This window comes from Arachis ipaensis, chromosome B4 (assembly GCF_059453495.1).
Source record: "Arachis ipaensis isolate K30076 ecotype BB chromosome B4, ASM5945349v1, whole genome shotgun sequence".
NCBI classification, from domain to species: Eukaryota; Viridiplantae; Streptophyta; class Magnoliopsida; order Fabales; family Fabaceae; genus Arachis; species Arachis ipaensis.
Window position 1 is genome coordinate 1,022,218 of NC_142439.1, and position 19,278 is coordinate 1,041,495.

Consider the following 19,278-nt stretch of genomic DNA (forward strand, 5'->3'; position numbering starts at 1 on the left):
TTGACCTTTTGTACCAGGGACATTTTTGTCTCAGACCATTAAAAAATACTTTTAAATCCCTGACATTCACAAAATTTGGATAAATCAGTCCTTGACGGAGGCATTTGGACGGATCAGTTCTTGACAGAGGTATTTGGACGAAAAGACTAATCTATCCAAATTTTATGAAGATCATGAACTTAAGAATATTTTTTAATGGTTAAAGACAAAAATATCCACAAAACAAGAGATCAGAGACCTATTTATCCTTTTTGTCTTTAAGTTATAACTCATAAGAGTTATATTTTAAAATTTTATTTATAGAATAATCTATCATTTGCATCTAAAATATTCAAAATACCTATCAATCTAAACAAATAAGAGAGTAAAAAGTCACAATTTTGCTCAAAATTTTTACATTAAATAAATTATTTTTTAAATATTTAAAAATACTAAATTAATATCAAAGAATACAAAAATCATAACATAAATTAGTCTTTAAATAATTAAAATATCAAAAAATATAAGTCATAACAGTCACTCGAAGTCATAGACTTTTATATATATAAAATTTATTTTGCATGTATTTCTAATGTTCATTTGGGGCATCTTCCATTTCAAATAGTTAGCTTTTGTTCATGACTATTCTTAATTCTAAAATGGACTCGTAATTAACATTTTAACATCAAAACTCTCATATCTCAAATTTATGTAATTTGTATTTATATATTAGAAAATTTAATAATCTAGAATATTTAAAAAACTTTTAAACAAATATTAATAATTTTTTTAAATTATATTTATTCTTTCAAAAACTCAATATAAAATATACAAAGGTAACATCAAATTCATCATCAATACCCAATGTCTTATAGGTATTCATCGAGTTAGAATTCCATTAACTAATTTTCACTTGAGTATTGAATGGTCAAAGAACTTGGGATTAATAAAAAAATGTTTGGGATTAATTTGTTCACAAAAGTTGAAGGTTAATAAAAACATGTTTTAGACTAATTTGTTAGTAAGTGTCATGATAACGATGAAAACGTGGGTTTACTCTTGAATAAATATGAGAAATGCGCGCCACACTACAAGAAACACCTTTAAAATTGACGGCTAAATCGACAGCTAGGCCGTCGATAATATCAAATATCGACGGCAAAATCAACGGTGAATGTGGTCGCTATTAAACTTGTCGATTTTTTAAAATTCTAATAAAATCGACGGCTTACCGGCCGTCGATAATTAATTCATTAAAATCGACAATCTTTCCGTCTATAATATGAGTGTGAGAATTTTACCTTCTTAATAAAATCGACAATCTTCCCGTCTATAATATGACCGTCGATTTTTTGCATCGATAATTACACTGTTTTTTGTAGTGCCACCGAACTATAACTCAAATGACATAGTTTTCTCATACTCACTTAGAGGTCACGGATTTGAGTGAGAAAAAAAATATATAAGAAATGCGCAAATACAATCCAAATAACATATAATAAACTTGAGAACAAAAGTGAAGAAGATTAGAACATAGGAAGTTTTCTTATATAAAAAATAAAATAGGTACTTTTCAACAAAGTTGGCACTTCTTTCTTTGCTACAAATATATTTATTTTATTTTCTCATTGTAGGTAAAATGAATAGCCTACCCAAAGAAAAAAAAATCATGAACAAGAAAGAAAGAAAATGTTCCTATAGATGTGGCTCCAGTTTCACATAATCACATTTTCATTTTGTCCTCACAATTTTTTTTGGAAAGAATATTTTATGAAATATTATTACAAAACTAACCCCTTAAATGAGTTGATTACTAAAAATAAAGAATTCTTGACATACTTTATATTCCTTAGCCCCTTGAAGATAAAAGTGCCTGGCTCCACCATAAAACAAGCACCATTCATTACATTCATGTAGCTTGGTGCTTAAGCTTTCTTTCTTTTCTATTTTCATAATTTTCTTTTCTTCCCTCGTCTTCGTTTTACGGTTGCTTCCGTTGCAAGTTATGTTGTCCTCTCTTTCTTCAACAACCTCATTGATTAGACCTTCCTCTGGTGGCAATTCCTTCTTGGCTTTTGAGCTTGTTGCATCTGAAGCATTACATAAGAAAAAGCATGACTTCTCTGATAAAGAGGACTCTTTAGCTACACAGCTTTCGCTAGTAACAACAGCATCATGTTGCAGCAGTGAGACAACCTGCAATGTACAAGGTTGATTATGTATTTGTCATGTGATAGCTTGTCAACAAGATAATATTATATGGCTCTTTGTTGTATATCAGATTGTGATTAAAAGATGCAATGCCTAAAAAGATACCTGTAAGAATGTAACCATATTAAGTTGGGACAGATAGGGTCGGTTTGGATTGGCTTCTGAAAAAGTACTTATTTTTTTGGACAAAGTATAATTTTTGTCCCTGGAAATTGACAAAAGTTACAAAAATACCTCTAAATTTTATTTTGTTTCAATTTTGTCTTAAAAGTTTTCGATTTGCATCAAATATACTCCTGATGGCTAATTTTTCAAACAATTTGAGACCGATTCAAAAACAATTTCATAAGAACAATCTCTCAACACAAGCAAATCAAGCATAATTTTCATGCATTATTGTTAGATTGATTTTAAATTTTTTGAAAATTTAGCCGTCGATGGTATATTTGATGCAAATCGAAAACTTTTGGGACAAAATTGAAACAAAATAAAACTTAGGGATATTTTTGAAACTTTTATCAAACTTCAAGGATAAAAAATATACTTTAACCTATTTTTTTTTATTTTTTTACAGACAAAAATTATTTTACATTTGGATAGACATTTTAAAAAGAGTTTTTAAATATTAAAAACGCCTTTAGATTCTGCTTTTTTTAATAAAAGTTCTTTTTTTTAAAGGATGTATCTAAATAAGTTTTAAATTAAATAAAAGTATTTTATTTAAAAAAAAAAGGGTACTTTTTTTACTCAAAAAAGTCAATCCAAACTAGCACATAATCATTTTAGTAGTAGTAAATGGAACCTGATACCTTACTTGCATGTCCATAAAATACCAATTGAACTTCAATAGATCATGCTAAATTAAACTTTCATAAAATGAAGTGATAGTTAAGAGAAACTTATATTTTGTAGTCACTGTTTATATCATGGTTCTTAAAACTGGACCAAACCGGTCACCTGATCGATTTGGTTTAGACAAAAAAGTTCGGTTGCAAAATTCTATAAAAAATTAGTGAACTAGTTTAGAACTTTCTGCTTATATGGTCAAAAAAATTAATATACTTTATGTAAAAACATATTGTTTTCTTGTATCCAATTCAATTTTGGTTGAACTTTGATTGAACCTTTAAACCTTTTAATAGAGTAAGTTGAGATATAGTTCTAGAAAGATCTAGAAATGTGTAATAATATCATTAATGCCCCATCCCACAATTATATCAGTCTTTTCTACTGGATATGTTTTGTAATAATCTTACCATATTCATAGTAAACCTTTCTTCCGGATTCTTTCGGAGGCACTTTTCGATTACCTGGACCAACAAATCCAGTTCTTGTTCATCAAATTGGCTGCTTATATTGGAATCCAACAACAGTACATACTTCCTCCCTCTAAGAAGTGGGATTGCCTGAAGAGATTTGTGCAATGCACATGAGCAATGAGTAAATTATAAAACAGTCAAGTTTTGAAAAATCTAATACTACATATTTCAACTAAATTTAACAAAATGCATACTTTTTTCTCTTTAGAACTTCTAGTTTCAATTTGACAGTAATATCTCAAGTTATAACTGTACATCAGAGGAGTAAAAAATTCTTATTAAGAGTAGAATTTACTATAAATAGAGTAGCAGTGATGGAATAAAAAAGGGATAGATGAAATAAGTTAATTGACATATTTTCTTCTTTGGAATTCCCTTCTATGAAATTATTCTCTTCCTTTTCTCTCTAACCTACTTAATTATTTCCCTAATTAATGTTCTCATATCACCATTAATCCTTTCCTATTTCAATATCCTTCCTCTAACAATGGTGTTTTCATTGGCCAAAAGAAGCCTCTCCTTCCCCCTCTACCGGTCAAGGACTAATCCGTCGTGGATTTGAGTTCCATTTAAGGGTTTGCCGCTGGCCAATGGGTTACTACACGCACAAGACGAGATTCGAACCCCCAACATTTGCTTAAGCGGACGAGTGAGCTGACCACTCAACCAACCCAAGTTGGTTTCTAATTTGATAACTGAAATGTATTACATTATATTTTCTCATTGCAATTGAAATTAAAATCTATTATATATTATTAATTTGACAATCAAAATGTACCACTACCACACGGCACTCTATGTTATTGCAATTAAAATATATTTTTCTCTCATTTCTTCACTCACTCTATTTTTTCTTGGAATTTTAACCTTATGCTATCATTTCTAAAACTTACTACTAAAATATTATTCTTTTAAAATTATTTATTCGCAGGCTACCGTTTGTCACAGTGGCACCTATTTTTTTTGTTTAGTTGATAAAATCTTTAATATTTATTACAACAACATTCGATATTATTAATTTTTAAAATTTTAAAATATTTAGATACAATTTATTTTGAAAAACTTACCTCTTAGTAATATTATTATGGGCAAAAATACTAGTTCATTCATATATTGGATCTTGAAGATTCTAAAATGACATGAATCAAATGATAATCAAACGGCATAAAATTAGTAGCTGTAACTTGTAATTGCAACAAGCTATAATTTATGGTGAAAACTCAGGTGAAGTCGACATCACGTGAAGTTGATATCTGAGAGCCGTTAGATGAAAATGAAAATTTAGTCAAATCAATCAAATCATCTAACGACTCTCAGGTATCAACTTCACGTGAAGTCGATTGCACCTGAGTTTCCACCATAATTTATAGGAGTAAAATGATATGCATCATACCCATTCAACAAGACATTTCTGTTCTGATGCTGCTTCTGTAATCATACAGCCTGTTATCAGCTCTAAAAGAATTACACCAAAAGAATACACATCTGTCTTATCTGTTAAGTTTCCTGTTTCTTGATACTCTGGAGCTATGTATCCACAATTCCCCCTTTTTTCATCCTTGCAGTTGTACTTCAATTCACATCTTCCTTTTCCGAACACAGATTCGGCAAGCTAAAAATATTCATCGTTTTCAAGATTCAACTAAGAGTTGGTTTGATCAGATGACAAATAGCTTGTTTATAATATATTGAAGGGTAAAGCATATTTTTTTGTCGAGTAATACTACATATCCAAGTCTTTTTATGAACTAAGTCTAACAAAGTTAAATAATAAGATTTAGAATAATGCTATCCGTAACTGATTTTTGTTATGTTAGACCAACTTGGTTAGACTTAGTTAATAAAAAGACTTTTGATGTGTAGCATTATTCTTTTGTCCTTGAAATTTGTCAAAAATTTTAAAAATATTCTTAAATTTTATTTTATTTCAATTTTATTCATTTAAGACTAATTCAACAATAAAGCACAATAACTGTGTCTAATTTACTTGTGTTGAACGTTGTTTTTATAAACTATTGCTAAATTGGTCATAATTTTCTTGAAAAAATAGCCGTTATGGATAAATTTTGATGCAAATGAAAAATTTCCAAGACAAAATTGAAACAAAATAAAACTTAGGAATATATTTAAAACTTTTAATAAGCTTCAAGGACAAAAATACACTTTATCCTATATTGAAATGCAGCTTAATTAAAAAAAGCTCTCTATAATTAAGGTCCATGTCAGTACCAGAGGGTTAAACTCATGATCTAGAAGAATGTTACTTGGCTTTATCCTTCCATGAATTATGTTATTGTCGTGTAGATACTTAAGACCTTTAGCAACACCTTTTGCGACTTTCATTCTTTCTGTCCATGTTAATGATCTGCCACTTGTTCCTGCATGATTCGGAAATTTCATTTGGTATTAACTTACTTTTTAGATAAAAGTCCATGTTGTTGATGTCAAACCTCGTTTACATTATGTTCTAGATTTGTTAAGAAATATGGTAAAGCAATTGCAAAGAGACTTATTGTTTTGTCTGGTCACAAACTCACAATTTGCAACTCAAACAATATCTTGTTATATGCAAAACTCTTAGAAGAACTGATAAATTCATATTTTACTATGGTTTTTGGATTGAAAATAGTGGAATTTATCAACTTAACTTGCACTTAGTCCTTCTAGTTGCATACTTTTGTGAAAATTTTCCTAATTGAACTTAATTGATTAAACAAGCTTTTTATGTTTTAAAAATTATCAAATTAGTTCCACTTTTATTCCATTCGATAGCTTGATATGTTTTGTTTTCAAGTTGTTTAAGGTTTACGAGGCAAGGATGGTTTGGGATGATGGATGAAAAGCATGCAGAAGTGGAGATTTCGCGAAGAAACGAAGGAGGAAGAAATTCTGACGGGTGCGCAAGAACCAAAGAATGTTAACTTAATGGACATGTAAGCACAGTGAGTTATGTGAGTGAAGAGATACCTAATTGGCTAAGTTGATGGAATTGAAGACACATATCATGAATATAAAAGTTGTGAATATATATGATCATGGTAAAAGTTCCTAAGAAATGCAACATTCACATACTTATACTTACTTGATAAGTGCTGGTCAAGTGAACCATTGCATGCATGTTCATATACAATCAGCAATTGACTTTCTTGTATGCATGAACCGAATATCCTTATCAAATTTTCATGCCTAGCATTTCTAAGCAGCTCAACTTCTGACAAGACATTCTCTGTCATGTAGTATTGCTTAACAACTATTTTCAGCTCATCTAGCTGACCTCTGAAAGCAGGTCTACATCCACCTTCACATAGAGAATTCTTGGTTGAAAATCCATCTGTAGCAGCTTCAAGTTCTTCATAAATGAAGTCCTTTTTCCATGTATTATTTATGCATCTATTTTTGCAGATTGAGCATAAAGAGGTTTCTGAACTCTCTAAAATGGTTTCACCTTGATTCTCAAGTGATATATCCTGCATTTGTTTTTTATCCCCACTCACCTTTAGTTGTCTGTCTACTTCTATTTTACACATCTCCCCAACATCGAAGCTTCCGATAATATCCTCTTCTTCCTGGGTCTTGTCATTAGGATATACTACCATTCTGGGAATCTCCTCCCCATGGGGGTTGCTCTGCATCTTTTGTCCATCTTTTCTTGGGTGCTCAACTTTACTCTGACCTATTACCTCATGAGTTTTAATCTCCAACTTTAGGTCTCTTTCCTCCATCCATGGTTTGATCTGAATTTGTTCTTGTGTTTGAATCATCGAATCAGCCTTTATTTGACCTACATTTTGTTATTGTTAAGTCCCTCCTGTCTCTTTCCCAGAAAAAATACAACCATACTAAGTAAACACTAAAAATCAGCCACCCGTATAAAATACGCGTTGAAATATAAAATACACATAAAAAATGAGTTTATACACAAAGACATGGTGGCTGATTTTTAGTGTACACATATCATTTTTGAAAAAAATAAAAGCAAAAAAGGGGAATAAATCCACTCAATTTTTTTTGTATTTATAAAAAATGAGTTTAATCTCTCATTGTACATTCCTCAGCTGTGATCTTTTACTATTCAAAATCTTCTTAGTCTCACTTAAGGAGTGTATGATGAGAGTTCAAACTTGACAAAACAATTGAAAGGAAAATTGAGAATATCCATTCCCCAAATAAAGATAGTATAAATCTGCTCTCAAGTTAACAGCATGAACTAGTCAATGAAGGCTCACCATATGCTAAATATGGCATGTCTGAGGAAGAATATTCAGTAAAACAGCACTCATCTGTGTCTGTAACTGCACCTGCTAAGTCTTGTAATGCAGAGACAACCTAGAACAAGACAGAATAACCATCATGTGTCAAATGATATCCTATTGATAATGCATGTTAAAGCATTGTGTTCTTATGGACAAGTGGGATAAGTTAGCCTATATTTCCTTAAAGCATTTTATTACCAAACATGCCTTTAATCTTTCAGTCAGTCTTCATATTGGTATTCAAGAATTTGACTTATGCTATTTCGGTATTACCAATTTCCTAGTTATATTATACATTCAGAACATGGTTTGTGAGCTTGTATTCCAAAGGGCCTCTGCATCAAAGTACATGTTAAATATGTAAAACTCTTTGCATCTCATTGAACAGGTTAAGATTAGGTCCCATTTTAAGATTTTTCTTACGGTTTAAGATTAGTTCATGCTTGTCTTTATCTTGTTTAAATTGGTCTACAGTATCTCTGGTAACAAATCAGGAGCTTCATTGAGTTATGCTATCCTATGTAAACTAGTCTGTTTCCTTATTTATTGTTTTATGAACCTTTTGGTTAACAATATTCTACATCTCACTTGGACTTACCATATTCATTGAAGATCTATCCTTAGGATTCTTTCTGAGACATTGTTCTGTTACTTGGACCAGCCATTTTAATTCTTCTTCTTCATAGAAGTTGCTGATATTTGGATCCACCAACTGCGGGTGCTTCTTTCCTCCCAATAGGGGTCTTGCCTGTAAGGAAAATATTTACAAATAATAAGTTACATATGCAATTATTTATGCCGTCCAACGACATTTTGTCCTTGGACAAATGGTTTACATGATTTTATCAAGTATATAATGGGAAATGAGGCACAAACTTTTAAAAATAGTCACAATTTGTTCTGTTTAAAAATATAAAATTATTAACTTCTCTTACCCATCCAACGAGGCTTTTGCCTCCGGGTAGTTTGTCTGCAGCGCTTCGGCCACTGATCAGCTCTAAAAGAACCACTCCAAAGGAGTATACATCTGCCTTGGTTGATACTTTCCCACTATCTGTGCACTCTGGTGCCGCATATCCAGAATTGCTTGCTTCCTTACCCTTGTATGATTTCTTTGTTTCTAGCCTCACTTTCGCAAAGCCAAAGTCTCCAATCTAAACATTTTAAACAATTATGTATAGAAGTTTGTTTATTAAGACAACATATTTATAATGTCTTGAAACTTCAAAGCTTTTGCATGCAATAAGGTTCAAGTAAGTACCAGTGGTTCAAAGTCATGTGTTAGTAGAATGTTACTTGACTTTATACTTCCATGAACTATATTATTCGCATGTAGATGCTTTAAGCCTCTGGCTGTACCTACTACTACTTTTATCCTTTCTCTCCAAGTCAATGATTGGAAGTTTCCTCCTGCACAATATATGAAGTTCTTTCAACATACCTTCTAATCAATTTCAGTTTCCAAGCATAAACTGCTTAAACTTCATTTATATATTATAAGTAAAAAGGTTATGTGCTAGAGTCCTTACTTGACAGGTACTTGTCAAGTGAACCATTGCATGCTTGCTCATACACAATCATTAATTGGTTTTTAGCTGCACATATTCCCAAGAGCATGACCACATTTTTGTGTCGAGCCTTGGACAGCAGGTCGGCCTCTGACTTGAAAATCTTCTCTTCCTGGGGCTTAGTGATTTGATATTTCTTAACCACTATTTTTATCTTGCTCTCTAGCAATCCATTGAAAGTTGGTCCATCTTTACTCTCAGATAGGGAGTTCTTAATTGAAAATCCTTCGGTAGCTTCGAGGAGTTCATCATAAGTAAAGTCTCTTTGCCATGAAATATTTGGCCGTTTACTTTTGCAAATAGAGCATTTAGAGGATTTCAAATTCTCCAAAATGGCTTCACTTTGATATCCAGCAAACAAATTCTCACTTGAGCAGCTTTGTGATTGTATTTTATTCTGGTTCGCCCGATCTACTTTTGTTTGATAACTTTGATTTATAGCTGTACCGTGTGAATTCGAGCCTATTTGAATTTCAGATGAGCACCACTGCTGTTCTTGATCATTTCTTGGCTGGTCAGCTATGGTCTGCCCATAGAGGTTGCTATTCACTTGTTTGTCATACTGATTCAGCTGATCAACAACTGTCTGATCCATCATGTGTTCATAGTTTATCATCTTTTGATGACTCCTTTCCTCTGCTACAGACTTGCTTTGCATCTGTTCTTCAACCTGGTTCAGGTGATCAGAGTTTTCCTGGCTTGTTTTGTAGAAATTGTTATTTTCAACTATTAGTTTTAACCTCCCTTTTTCAATGTAGGACCTGCTCTCTGTCTGTTCTGGTTTTTTGCTTGGCTGATTATTTTCTGTTGGACCTACATTTGCAATAGTTAATACCATTTTTCACTTCAATGAAAGGATTTAAAGAAGCAACAAAGAGGAATTTAATTATGTCAATTCTGGACAGTGTCTTCCACATGTATTGGGATTTTAGTTTGGACGGGTAAAGTATGCTTTTTGTCTCTAACTTTTAATTTCATTCAATTTTGTCCTCTTTTCAATTCATTCAATTTTGTCCTTAATGTTTTCGACTTATTTTAAAACCACCCCTAGACGTTTTCAATTTTGTCCCTAATGTTTTCGATAGAGTTAATATCCGAGGATGATTTTGATGCAAATCGAAAACATTAGGGACAAAATTGAATGCAATTAAACATTAGGGGTATTTTTGCAGAAAATCACAATCGTTAGGGACAAGAAACATACTTTATCCCATTCATATATTAGAAATGTTTGTCCACGTACTAGTGATTACAGAGTTTACAAACATTTCCACTAATATTTTGTTAGTTCCTCTTTTGGAAAACTTTATATGATGAAATATAATCATAACTTTCTAGCATAACTGTCTTTTCTGTTAAATTGTCCATTTGGCATTTGCAGAGATCTTGACAATTCTGATTGCATGAATTACCTGGAGTAAGTTCGTCTATGATGCAGTGTTGTTCGCTATCTTCTAAGTCTTGCAATGCAGAAACAACCTGAAATTTTCCACATGAACATATTGATGTAAATGATATTTATTGACAATCTACAAATGAAAAAATTGCCAGAATGTGAGGCAACAATGAATATCTTGTAATGAATCAAAATAAACTATCCAACTCATTTGGTTTTCTTATAGTTCATGTTATGGTCCATTCTACAATCAAATAAGAATCATGGTCATTTGTGTCCACAGAAAAGAAGGTACGTATATTCTCAGAACCAAAAGCAGCCTAAAGGTCAATGTGTATATTGATTTTTGAATATGCATATAAGTCATACTTGACTGCTATCCTATGAACTCTTATGCATCTTCAATACATAAAAGAATTTTTCTTCACAATATTTGTCTAGGATTCAAGAGTTCCATTTGACTGAAGACACATGAGTTGACTTAAATAAAAGAAAAACAAGAAAATAACTTAAAAAAAAGTGTGATATGGTGTTTGCATTAGAGGAATGTTCATCAAATGATCCATTGTGGATTGAAGTTCGGTAATTTCTATCGTTAGCTTGTAGTTTAACTGATTTACTTTGTTTACAATGTTACATGGCTAACACCTTACAAGCGGCATTTTGTTAGAGATGAGGAACCATTTTATGATTTTCTTAATAGTCTAAGCATTAAGGTAGCAGAAAGATGATAATTACTAGTAGGATATAGGACAACATGCTTTCTGTGTTCAACAATTTGCTCTGTGTGAATGAATATTGCAGATTATTGATACTTACCATATTCATGGACATTCTATCCTTTGGACTCTTTTTAAGACATTGATCTATTACTTGGACCAGCCATTGAAGCTTTTCCTCCTCATATGACTTGCTGAGAGTGGGATCTACAAGTTGTGTGTACTGCTTTCCCTTAAGAAGAGGCTTGGCCTGAAAAGGGAAAAAGAAATGAACATCAATTTTGTATAATGAACTTAAACAACAAAATCACTGAGAATGTAAACATTGAAGCTTCTGAACCAATTTATCACTCAATCATTGAATACTATCTAATAGGATGTGAAAGTAATAATAATATTATGTTCCTACCCATCCAACAAGGCTTTTATCTGCAGAGTGACCTTTAACCCTACGTCCGGTGATCAGCTCTAGCAGAACCACTCCGAACGAGTACACGTCAGCCTTAGTTGATAGTTTTCCCCTCTCCTGATGCTCTGGTGCTATGTAGTCAGAATTTACACTTTTATCTTTGTTGAACTTCCTGAAGTCAATCTTTTTACCGAATCCGAAATCTCCAATCTAATTACATACTTACATTTCGGAGTAATGATTAGATATATAGCATGAAAATGTGGATAGTTATACTTAGTTTGAAACTCAGCTTTTAGAATTCAAGTTAAGTACCAGTGGGTTGAATTCATGTGTCAGAAGAATGTTACTTGGTTTAACATTGCCATGAATTATGCTATTTTCATGTAGGTACTTTAGACCTCTTGCAAGACCTATTGCCACTTTCTTCCTTTCTCTCCAAGTCAAAGATCTGCTGCTTTCCTCTGCATAATGAAACAAGTTCAAACGGTAAAATTCTCTACTCCTTTGTTTATATACTACACATGCACACAAACATATGGTAGATATCTTACTTGATAGATACATCTCGAGTGAACCGTTGCAGGCATACTCAGACACGGTCAATAGGAAGCTTGCTTCTGTGGTTAAACCCAACAGCATGACCACATTCTTATGTCTAACTTTGAGAGTAGACCGAACTTCGGATTGGATTTTCTCCCTTTCCTGAGAACTTCTTATCTCATGCTGCTTAATTACTATTTTCAACTCGCCCTCTAGCTGGCCTTTGAAAGTAGACAAATAGCCACCTTCAGAGAGACAGTTCTTCAATGAGAATCCATCTGTGGCATTTTGGAGTTCTTCATATGTGAATTCCTTTTTCCATTCGATATTAGGCCGTCTGATTTTGCAGATAGAGCATAACAGCTCTTCTGAAGCGCTTTCCTTGTCACTTGGTTGATCAATCTCATTCATTTCATAGATGTTTGATGGATGCCTTAAGCTCCAAGCCTCAACATGGAACAAGTTCTGTGTCTGCTCTTTGTCCCGGCTTGGCTGTTGGACTATGTCATGAGCTGTTATTTCATCATTGTTAGTTACAACTGTTGTGTCCATCTCCTCCTCATGGAGCATGCTTTGTATCTGTTCATCATCCTCTCTTTGCTTCTCTCTTTCTATTTCACCTGTTTCTTCATCATTGTTTATTTCTTCCCTGTTAGTCACAAGAAGTGTGTTGGTGGCCTTTCGGCGTTGGCACCTGCCTTGTATTCGACTCCGGCTCGACTCATCAACATATATTTCTGCAGTCATTGGAATGTTTATATATTCAGGAATGCCTAGAAGTGAAACCCCTAAGAATAAATAGGCTGAAACATAGTGAAGTCAGTGTTGCACACCAGCATTACTCTTATTGAAATCATCAACAGTGAGGAAGAGATCTTCAAATGTTGGTTCTGGTAAACTTTGATCAAATGTTTCATGGCTGCTACATTGAATCTCTGTGGGGATATCAGTAGGGGCTCGTAGGTGTACGATCCGATTGTTACGCTTTAATCTTGATATACCACAAGAAAGCTTCTGCTGGAAAAACTCTGCATCTTTCTTCAGTTGCCTATGAATGAGGTGCATCTTAGATTAATATCATATGGATAATCATAAAACCATAGACCTCTTGATTTATTTTACAATATGATAAAAAATAATACAGCTACAACATTTGTGTGCTTTTATTTTGCCTGACCTGTCAAGTATAAGCCAAGTTGCCTTTAGGTTAATGGCTGCTTTTAAAGCAAGCTCCTTTAATGGAGATCCTGTAACCAACTGAATTTTAAATGCAACCTGAAAATATTATGCATTTCACAAAAATTGCAACCTGTAAAGTTTCCTCTGAAAATCTTCTTGCTAGAAATCAAATAATTAGGCTTGTTCTTTCAAACTTTCAAACTTACATACCTCATTTGATTCATAAAGTTTAGCAATCTGAGCAAGCTCATCATTCTGAAGATACTCTTCCATCTTCCTCGCGGCTTCTTCGGCCACAATCCTCCTATTTAGTCCATGTACACTGCAATAATATCCCACTACAAGGGATATTATTCATTAACAAAATGCATACACTCTATTTAGTCATTTCAAGAGTTTTTTACACTGTTTATCTTCCACTTATTATTATTACTAATACTTCAGCTGAGGATTAAATAAGATGAATTGTTTCAGAAAGATTACATACTAGGAGTGTGTATCTGATGCATGATTGAAACTAGAGTGACCTTATCTGCTGCCTTCAGTGCTAAGCCGCTATCGATAGCCCACGAAAACACTCTCGTATGAAGCTCTTTCGACGCATCTTGGATCACCACCACATTGTTCTCTTCCATGGCCATCACTAATCACTTTCAACTCCTTGATATATGGACATGAAAAATGGAGTCCCGGGAGAGAACTTGATCAAGTGTGTCTCTTTGGTTATAAGGTCATCTGATTTGTCATTGTATGTGAACATCTGTCATATGGTAACATTCCTTGCCAATATCGGGTATCCTAAGTAAATGTTCCTCTTAAGAATGCTAAGGACTAATCTGTCGCGGATTGAGCTCTATTTAAGGATCTGCCATTGACTAATGAGTTGCTGCATACACAAGGCGGGATTCAAATCCCCGATACTTGCTTAGCATACGAGTGAGCTGACCACTCGACCAACTCAAGTTGGTTTGAACATTATTATTAATTTATTATTATTATTATTATTATTTGACAAAATCTATGCTCATTTCCTAAATACTACCACTGCCCCTTTTTGCATTTGTCAGTTTGTTCCAGACATTGGGGGAATATATTTTTGACAAAGCTGTTCGATAAAATTAAAGCATAGTATTTCTTGGTTGAGCAACGAAATTACCAAGATAAAGAAGATTATTTTTTATTTCATATTTGAGTTATAGTATATGTACTCACTTTTCTTTTTATATACACTCCACTAGTTTCTGTTCGTGATGGGATGGGATGTGGAATTCAGTTGATATGGATTTCATATACCTCATAAAGAGTAAATTACCATTTTAACCTCTGAAGAAATTATTTTGACTTAATAATCCTTAAAGGAAAGAAATAGCATCCGAAATTTTCAAATTAAAATGAATGGATGGTTTGTTATGCTTATATCTATTATATATATATATGAATGTTTTTACTTATGTGATCATGATTAATTTATGGAAACTTTCATATGCTTATGGTTCTGATTACTAGATGATGTTGAATATTGTTTTAGATGGTATGGAATTATGATTATGCATGTGTATGAAAGTACAAATAGTAAGTAGTATTTCTTTGTATTCTTTTTCTTTTTAAATAAAGCATGCTCCTGTATGCTATGTACCTTTGCAAATATCTGATGTCAAGAGTAAGTTAACTGAGTGTATCTCACAACTATCAGAACATTTTCTCTAACAAAGGCAAAGATTTACAATCACAAGTTCTTGCAACACCAAATCAAAATACAAGAATAAACTAAACCATTAAATAAGCCAAACCTGAGAATTTTCACACACTTCTTGCTAATTTATTACATACACACAAACTGAAATTTCTTAAGTACAAATATCACCTTACCCAATCACATGTTTCCAGAAACATATCAAACATAATGCAGTTACTAGTTCTGACACAGGGCAAAGAAGAAAATGTCATCAAGCCTATCATTGCTGGGAGAGTTCCCGCCATATACCAGTAAGCCCTCTTGACTGTTTCGCTGAGCACTGGCAAATGCACACCATCCGCGAGGCCCGGGATGGGAACCAGAGTCCACCCTTTCTTCCAACTTCTTCCACTCTAGTGTCTCTGTGTCCAACACAAAAACATCACCAGAGAATTTGCCAGCACCCATATGACCTTGGTCACTAGGATCTATTTCCCCACCATACAAGATTATGTGTTTTCCATAACTGGCTGTTGAAAACACACTACGCGCTGATGGTTTCTGTCCACTTGTTTCAACTTGGGACCATGTTTTGCTGATCAAATCAAAGCAATGCACATCATCCACTTCCATTCCAGCAAAACCATACACTACCCATATTTTTCCTTGGACAGCTGCGAGGCCGGGGCCACCTCTGCCTTTGCAGTTTGTGCCCGGAGATGGAAACTCGGTCCACTTTTTATCGACAACATCAAAGGCCCATAAATCGTTGAGCCTCCCGGAAACCCCACAACCACCAAATATATAGACGTTCCGGTCATCGGCGGTGATGGAATGGTAGCTGCGGTGAGGAGGCCCGTGGTCTCCTCTTGAAATTAAGGCCCAATTGTTGATCTTAGTATCAAAAGAATAGAGCTCATTGAGCTCCTTGTGTTCAGCATCTCTTCCACCAAATACATAGATGGTATCTCCAATTGCAGTCATTGTCACACCCACACGTGGTGGTGGGGTATCCCCGGATGCATCAGCCACAGACCATGTGAGAGTCTTGAGGTCGAAGACGTGTACGTTGTTATCAACGGGGACACGTGGCGCGAATTCACCCCCAAATGCATAGAGCTTTTGTCCTACTATGGCAACAGCATGTGAACTTCTTGCTCCAGGACTAGCTCCTTTTTGATCAAGCTGAAACAAGTGATCATCAAAGATAAGATTGTACCACTAATCCTATCGCTATCACTAACTTCTACCTAAGTACCCTCCATATACTACTCACTAGTCATCACAACCTCTCGTAGTAATGGATGATTTAATTTTTTCTGAGTAAAACCCCTTTTCGGTCCCTATCCTTTTCTAATTTAGACAACCCACACGATTGAAAAATAACAATCTGTCCCTTGTCCTTCATTTTCACTAGATGGATAAGCCCTTCTGTGATAATTTTTGACAAAGGATGATGGAAAATGAGTGATATAACTTGTATGACCTAACCTTCATCAGTCCTACGTGGATGATAACTATTTGATTATAACTATTTGATTGGAATTGTTTAGCTCCTACATAATCATCAAAACCATGTCCCATCAAAGGGTTATCATCCCTCTGCAATGTCTCTTTGATGACTGAATAGACCATAAATAATTTCAATCAAATAATTATCATCAATATAGGATAGGTGAAAGTTAGATCATACAAGCTAATATCACATAAGCATTTTCCACCACTTTTCGCCGAAAATTCTCATAGAAGAGCTCATGCATCTAACAAAAAGAAAGGATAGGGAGCAGATTATCATTTTCCAATCGTTAAGGTGGGGATAGTCTAAATTGAAAAAGACAAGGGACCGGAAAGGAATTTTACTCTTTTTCTATACTCACTGGACATTTAACTCATATCAATAAAATGAAGTGTTACTCAGACTTTATGTGATCTATCTGATAAGAGACCTAATTTTCACGTGAAATCTTTATCGAAAAAGTTCAGATTCCCACATTTGGTTGAAATATTTCATCTTTAAAGAAAAAACTACTATAGAATATTATGTAGGAAATCACTATAATCAAGATATAATATTCAATTTTTGACAAGAACATGCAGCAAACCCTCATTGGAAACAATAACAACCAAGAAATTGCAGCGCCACAGGAAGAGCACTGGTGTACAACATCGAAGACCTATTATCTTTGAAAATAATTCTTATCTCAGTAGAAAAGAAACAAAATATATATATATAAGAACATGCACAAGTTAAAATTGCTAAGCAGAGGGAAGGAACAGAAAGCAGACCTGGAACCAAGTGCCATGACTGACCACCATTGACGCTTGACACCAAATTAGCTGCAATGTGATTTGGTCTCACTAGTTACTTACCTAATGCTTCGTGTGTACCATATATATATATAAATAGACCTCTAGGTGAGAATAAAGAAAAGAGTCCCGCTAGGGACACAATGGACTATTTGTACAATGTGTACAATGGGCTATTAAGTTACAAAATGAACGATTTTTTGGATTTAGAGCTCTAATTCCATATCATGATACCACTCATCACAAAAGCTTCAGCTGATGGAAAAAAGTAACACTAATGGTTATATCTCTAATACTCCATAAACTTCCATTGTATACATTATATAAAGAAAAGTGCTAGAGGGCCAGTAGAATTTGTGATATTTAGTCATCAATTAGCCATCATCAATATTTTTAATAGTGTGAGATGACATCTAATGGTGTAGGATTAATCATTTTCCTTTTGATGGTTAAGTGCTGGTCAGATTTCAACAAAAATACTGCTCCTAACCTTTCTCTCTTATAAATATTCCATTGGCTCCTCATACTTTCTCGTTATTTGAGTTATAATTTGTTGGTATTTTTTATTTTTTTATTAAAAATAAAAAAATTAAAAATTTTTAAATGAAAAAAAAATTATGTTATTTAAACTATAACTTATTATTATTTTTATCTTGATAAACTTCGTATTTGTTAAAATATTTAATGTGATATATTTAATAGTTTTAATTTTAAGACAAGTAATATTATAAAATATACATATATGATATATTAAAAAGTTTTGATCATTTACAAAAAAAATTATAAAAATATTCATTTAGTGCAAAATTATTAATGTTTTTAAAAAATATTCTTTTTAACTATATTTACAGTAATTTGAATCAAAATCCGATTTTAAAAATCTTTTTTAAAAGTATATATTAATTGTTTGGTACTTTTTGTTATATTTTAACAAATTTAAAAGATATTTATTTGATAATTCGAAGTTTGGTACTTTGGTTTACTGAAGAAATAAAATAAAACAAAACATAGATGATTGAACTTTTTATAGGTGGCTAGTGGTTCAGGTACCTTTTAATTTAAGGTGGATTCTATGGTACTTTTTATTGTGGTGTCTAAATTGCCTAACTTACTTTTATAAGTAAAAAAAATATATAAAATAAATATAAAATATTTAAAGTTTATTAAATATTACTTTTTTGTCTTTTTTAATAAATTAGGCACCATATTTTAGACACCATAACATTCACCTTAATTTAATTTCATGTATATCATTGTCTAAGCCTAGTATCCTACGTCATGAAAACTTTATTTATTCAAGTGAATCGGTCTGGGTAATGCCATCCTGATGTGGCTCACACAAAGTTGACATGTAAAGTTGTAGCAATAAGGACACAAAGATTAATTTAATCTAATTTAAAATATCATTGGCAGTTAAAATCTTTTATTTAACTTTTATGGAAAAAAATTACTTTTTAGAATATTTAACAAAGCAAATTAATACTTAATATTTTTATAAAAATGACAAATTAATGCCTAATTTTTCAAAAAATAATATAATTGATGCATTCAGGTATCTAAAATTTTAAAAGATAAAATATTAATTTATTTTTTATTTCGTTAAAAATTAATTTATCTAATATTCAATAAAAATTAATTTGTCTTTTTATTTTAATTTTATTCTTAACATGTATTTTTGTAATAAATTTAAAAATAATATATATTATTAATTATTAAAATA

General features: G+C 32.7%; 2 protein-coding genes across 2 annotated transcripts; both read right to left on the reverse strand.

The window, feature by feature from the left end:
- Positions 1–1,571: 1,571 nt before the first annotated feature.
- LOC107635828 (uncharacterized) lies at positions 1,572–14,353 on the reverse strand. The gene is made up of 19 exons (XM_021120330.2): positions 14,064–14,353; positions 13,787–13,914; positions 13,575–13,672; positions 13,231–13,445; positions 12,409–13,134; positions 12,170–12,318; positions 11,855–12,064; positions 11,546–11,695; positions 10,743–10,809; positions 9,292–10,143; positions 9,024–9,172; positions 8,698–8,916; positions 8,361–8,510; positions 7,736–7,835; positions 6,592–7,290; positions 5,739–5,887; positions 4,903–5,121; positions 3,447–3,596; positions 1,572–2,175 (listed from the first exon to the last, which is right to left on the reverse strand). The coding sequence occupies exons 1-19, from the start codon at positions 14,215–14,217 to the stop codon at positions 1,777–1,779; spliced, it is 4,983 nt and encodes a 1,660-aa protein (XP_020975989.1). The 5' UTR covers positions 14,218–14,353; the 3' UTR covers positions 1,572–1,776.
- An 899-nt stretch (positions 14,354–15,252) lies between these two features.
- LOC107638345 (Galactose oxidase/kelch repeat superfamily protein) lies at positions 15,253–17,660 on the reverse strand. The gene is made up of 2 exons (XM_016341578.3): positions 17,538–17,660; positions 15,253–16,436 (listed from the first exon to the last, which is right to left on the reverse strand). Exons 1-2 carry the CDS (start codon positions 17,565–17,567, stop codon positions 15,489–15,491), a joined length of 978 nt encoding a protein of 325 aa, XP_016197064.1. The 5' UTR covers positions 17,568–17,660; the 3' UTR covers positions 15,253–15,488.
- Positions 17,661–19,278: the final 1,618 nt, after the last annotated feature.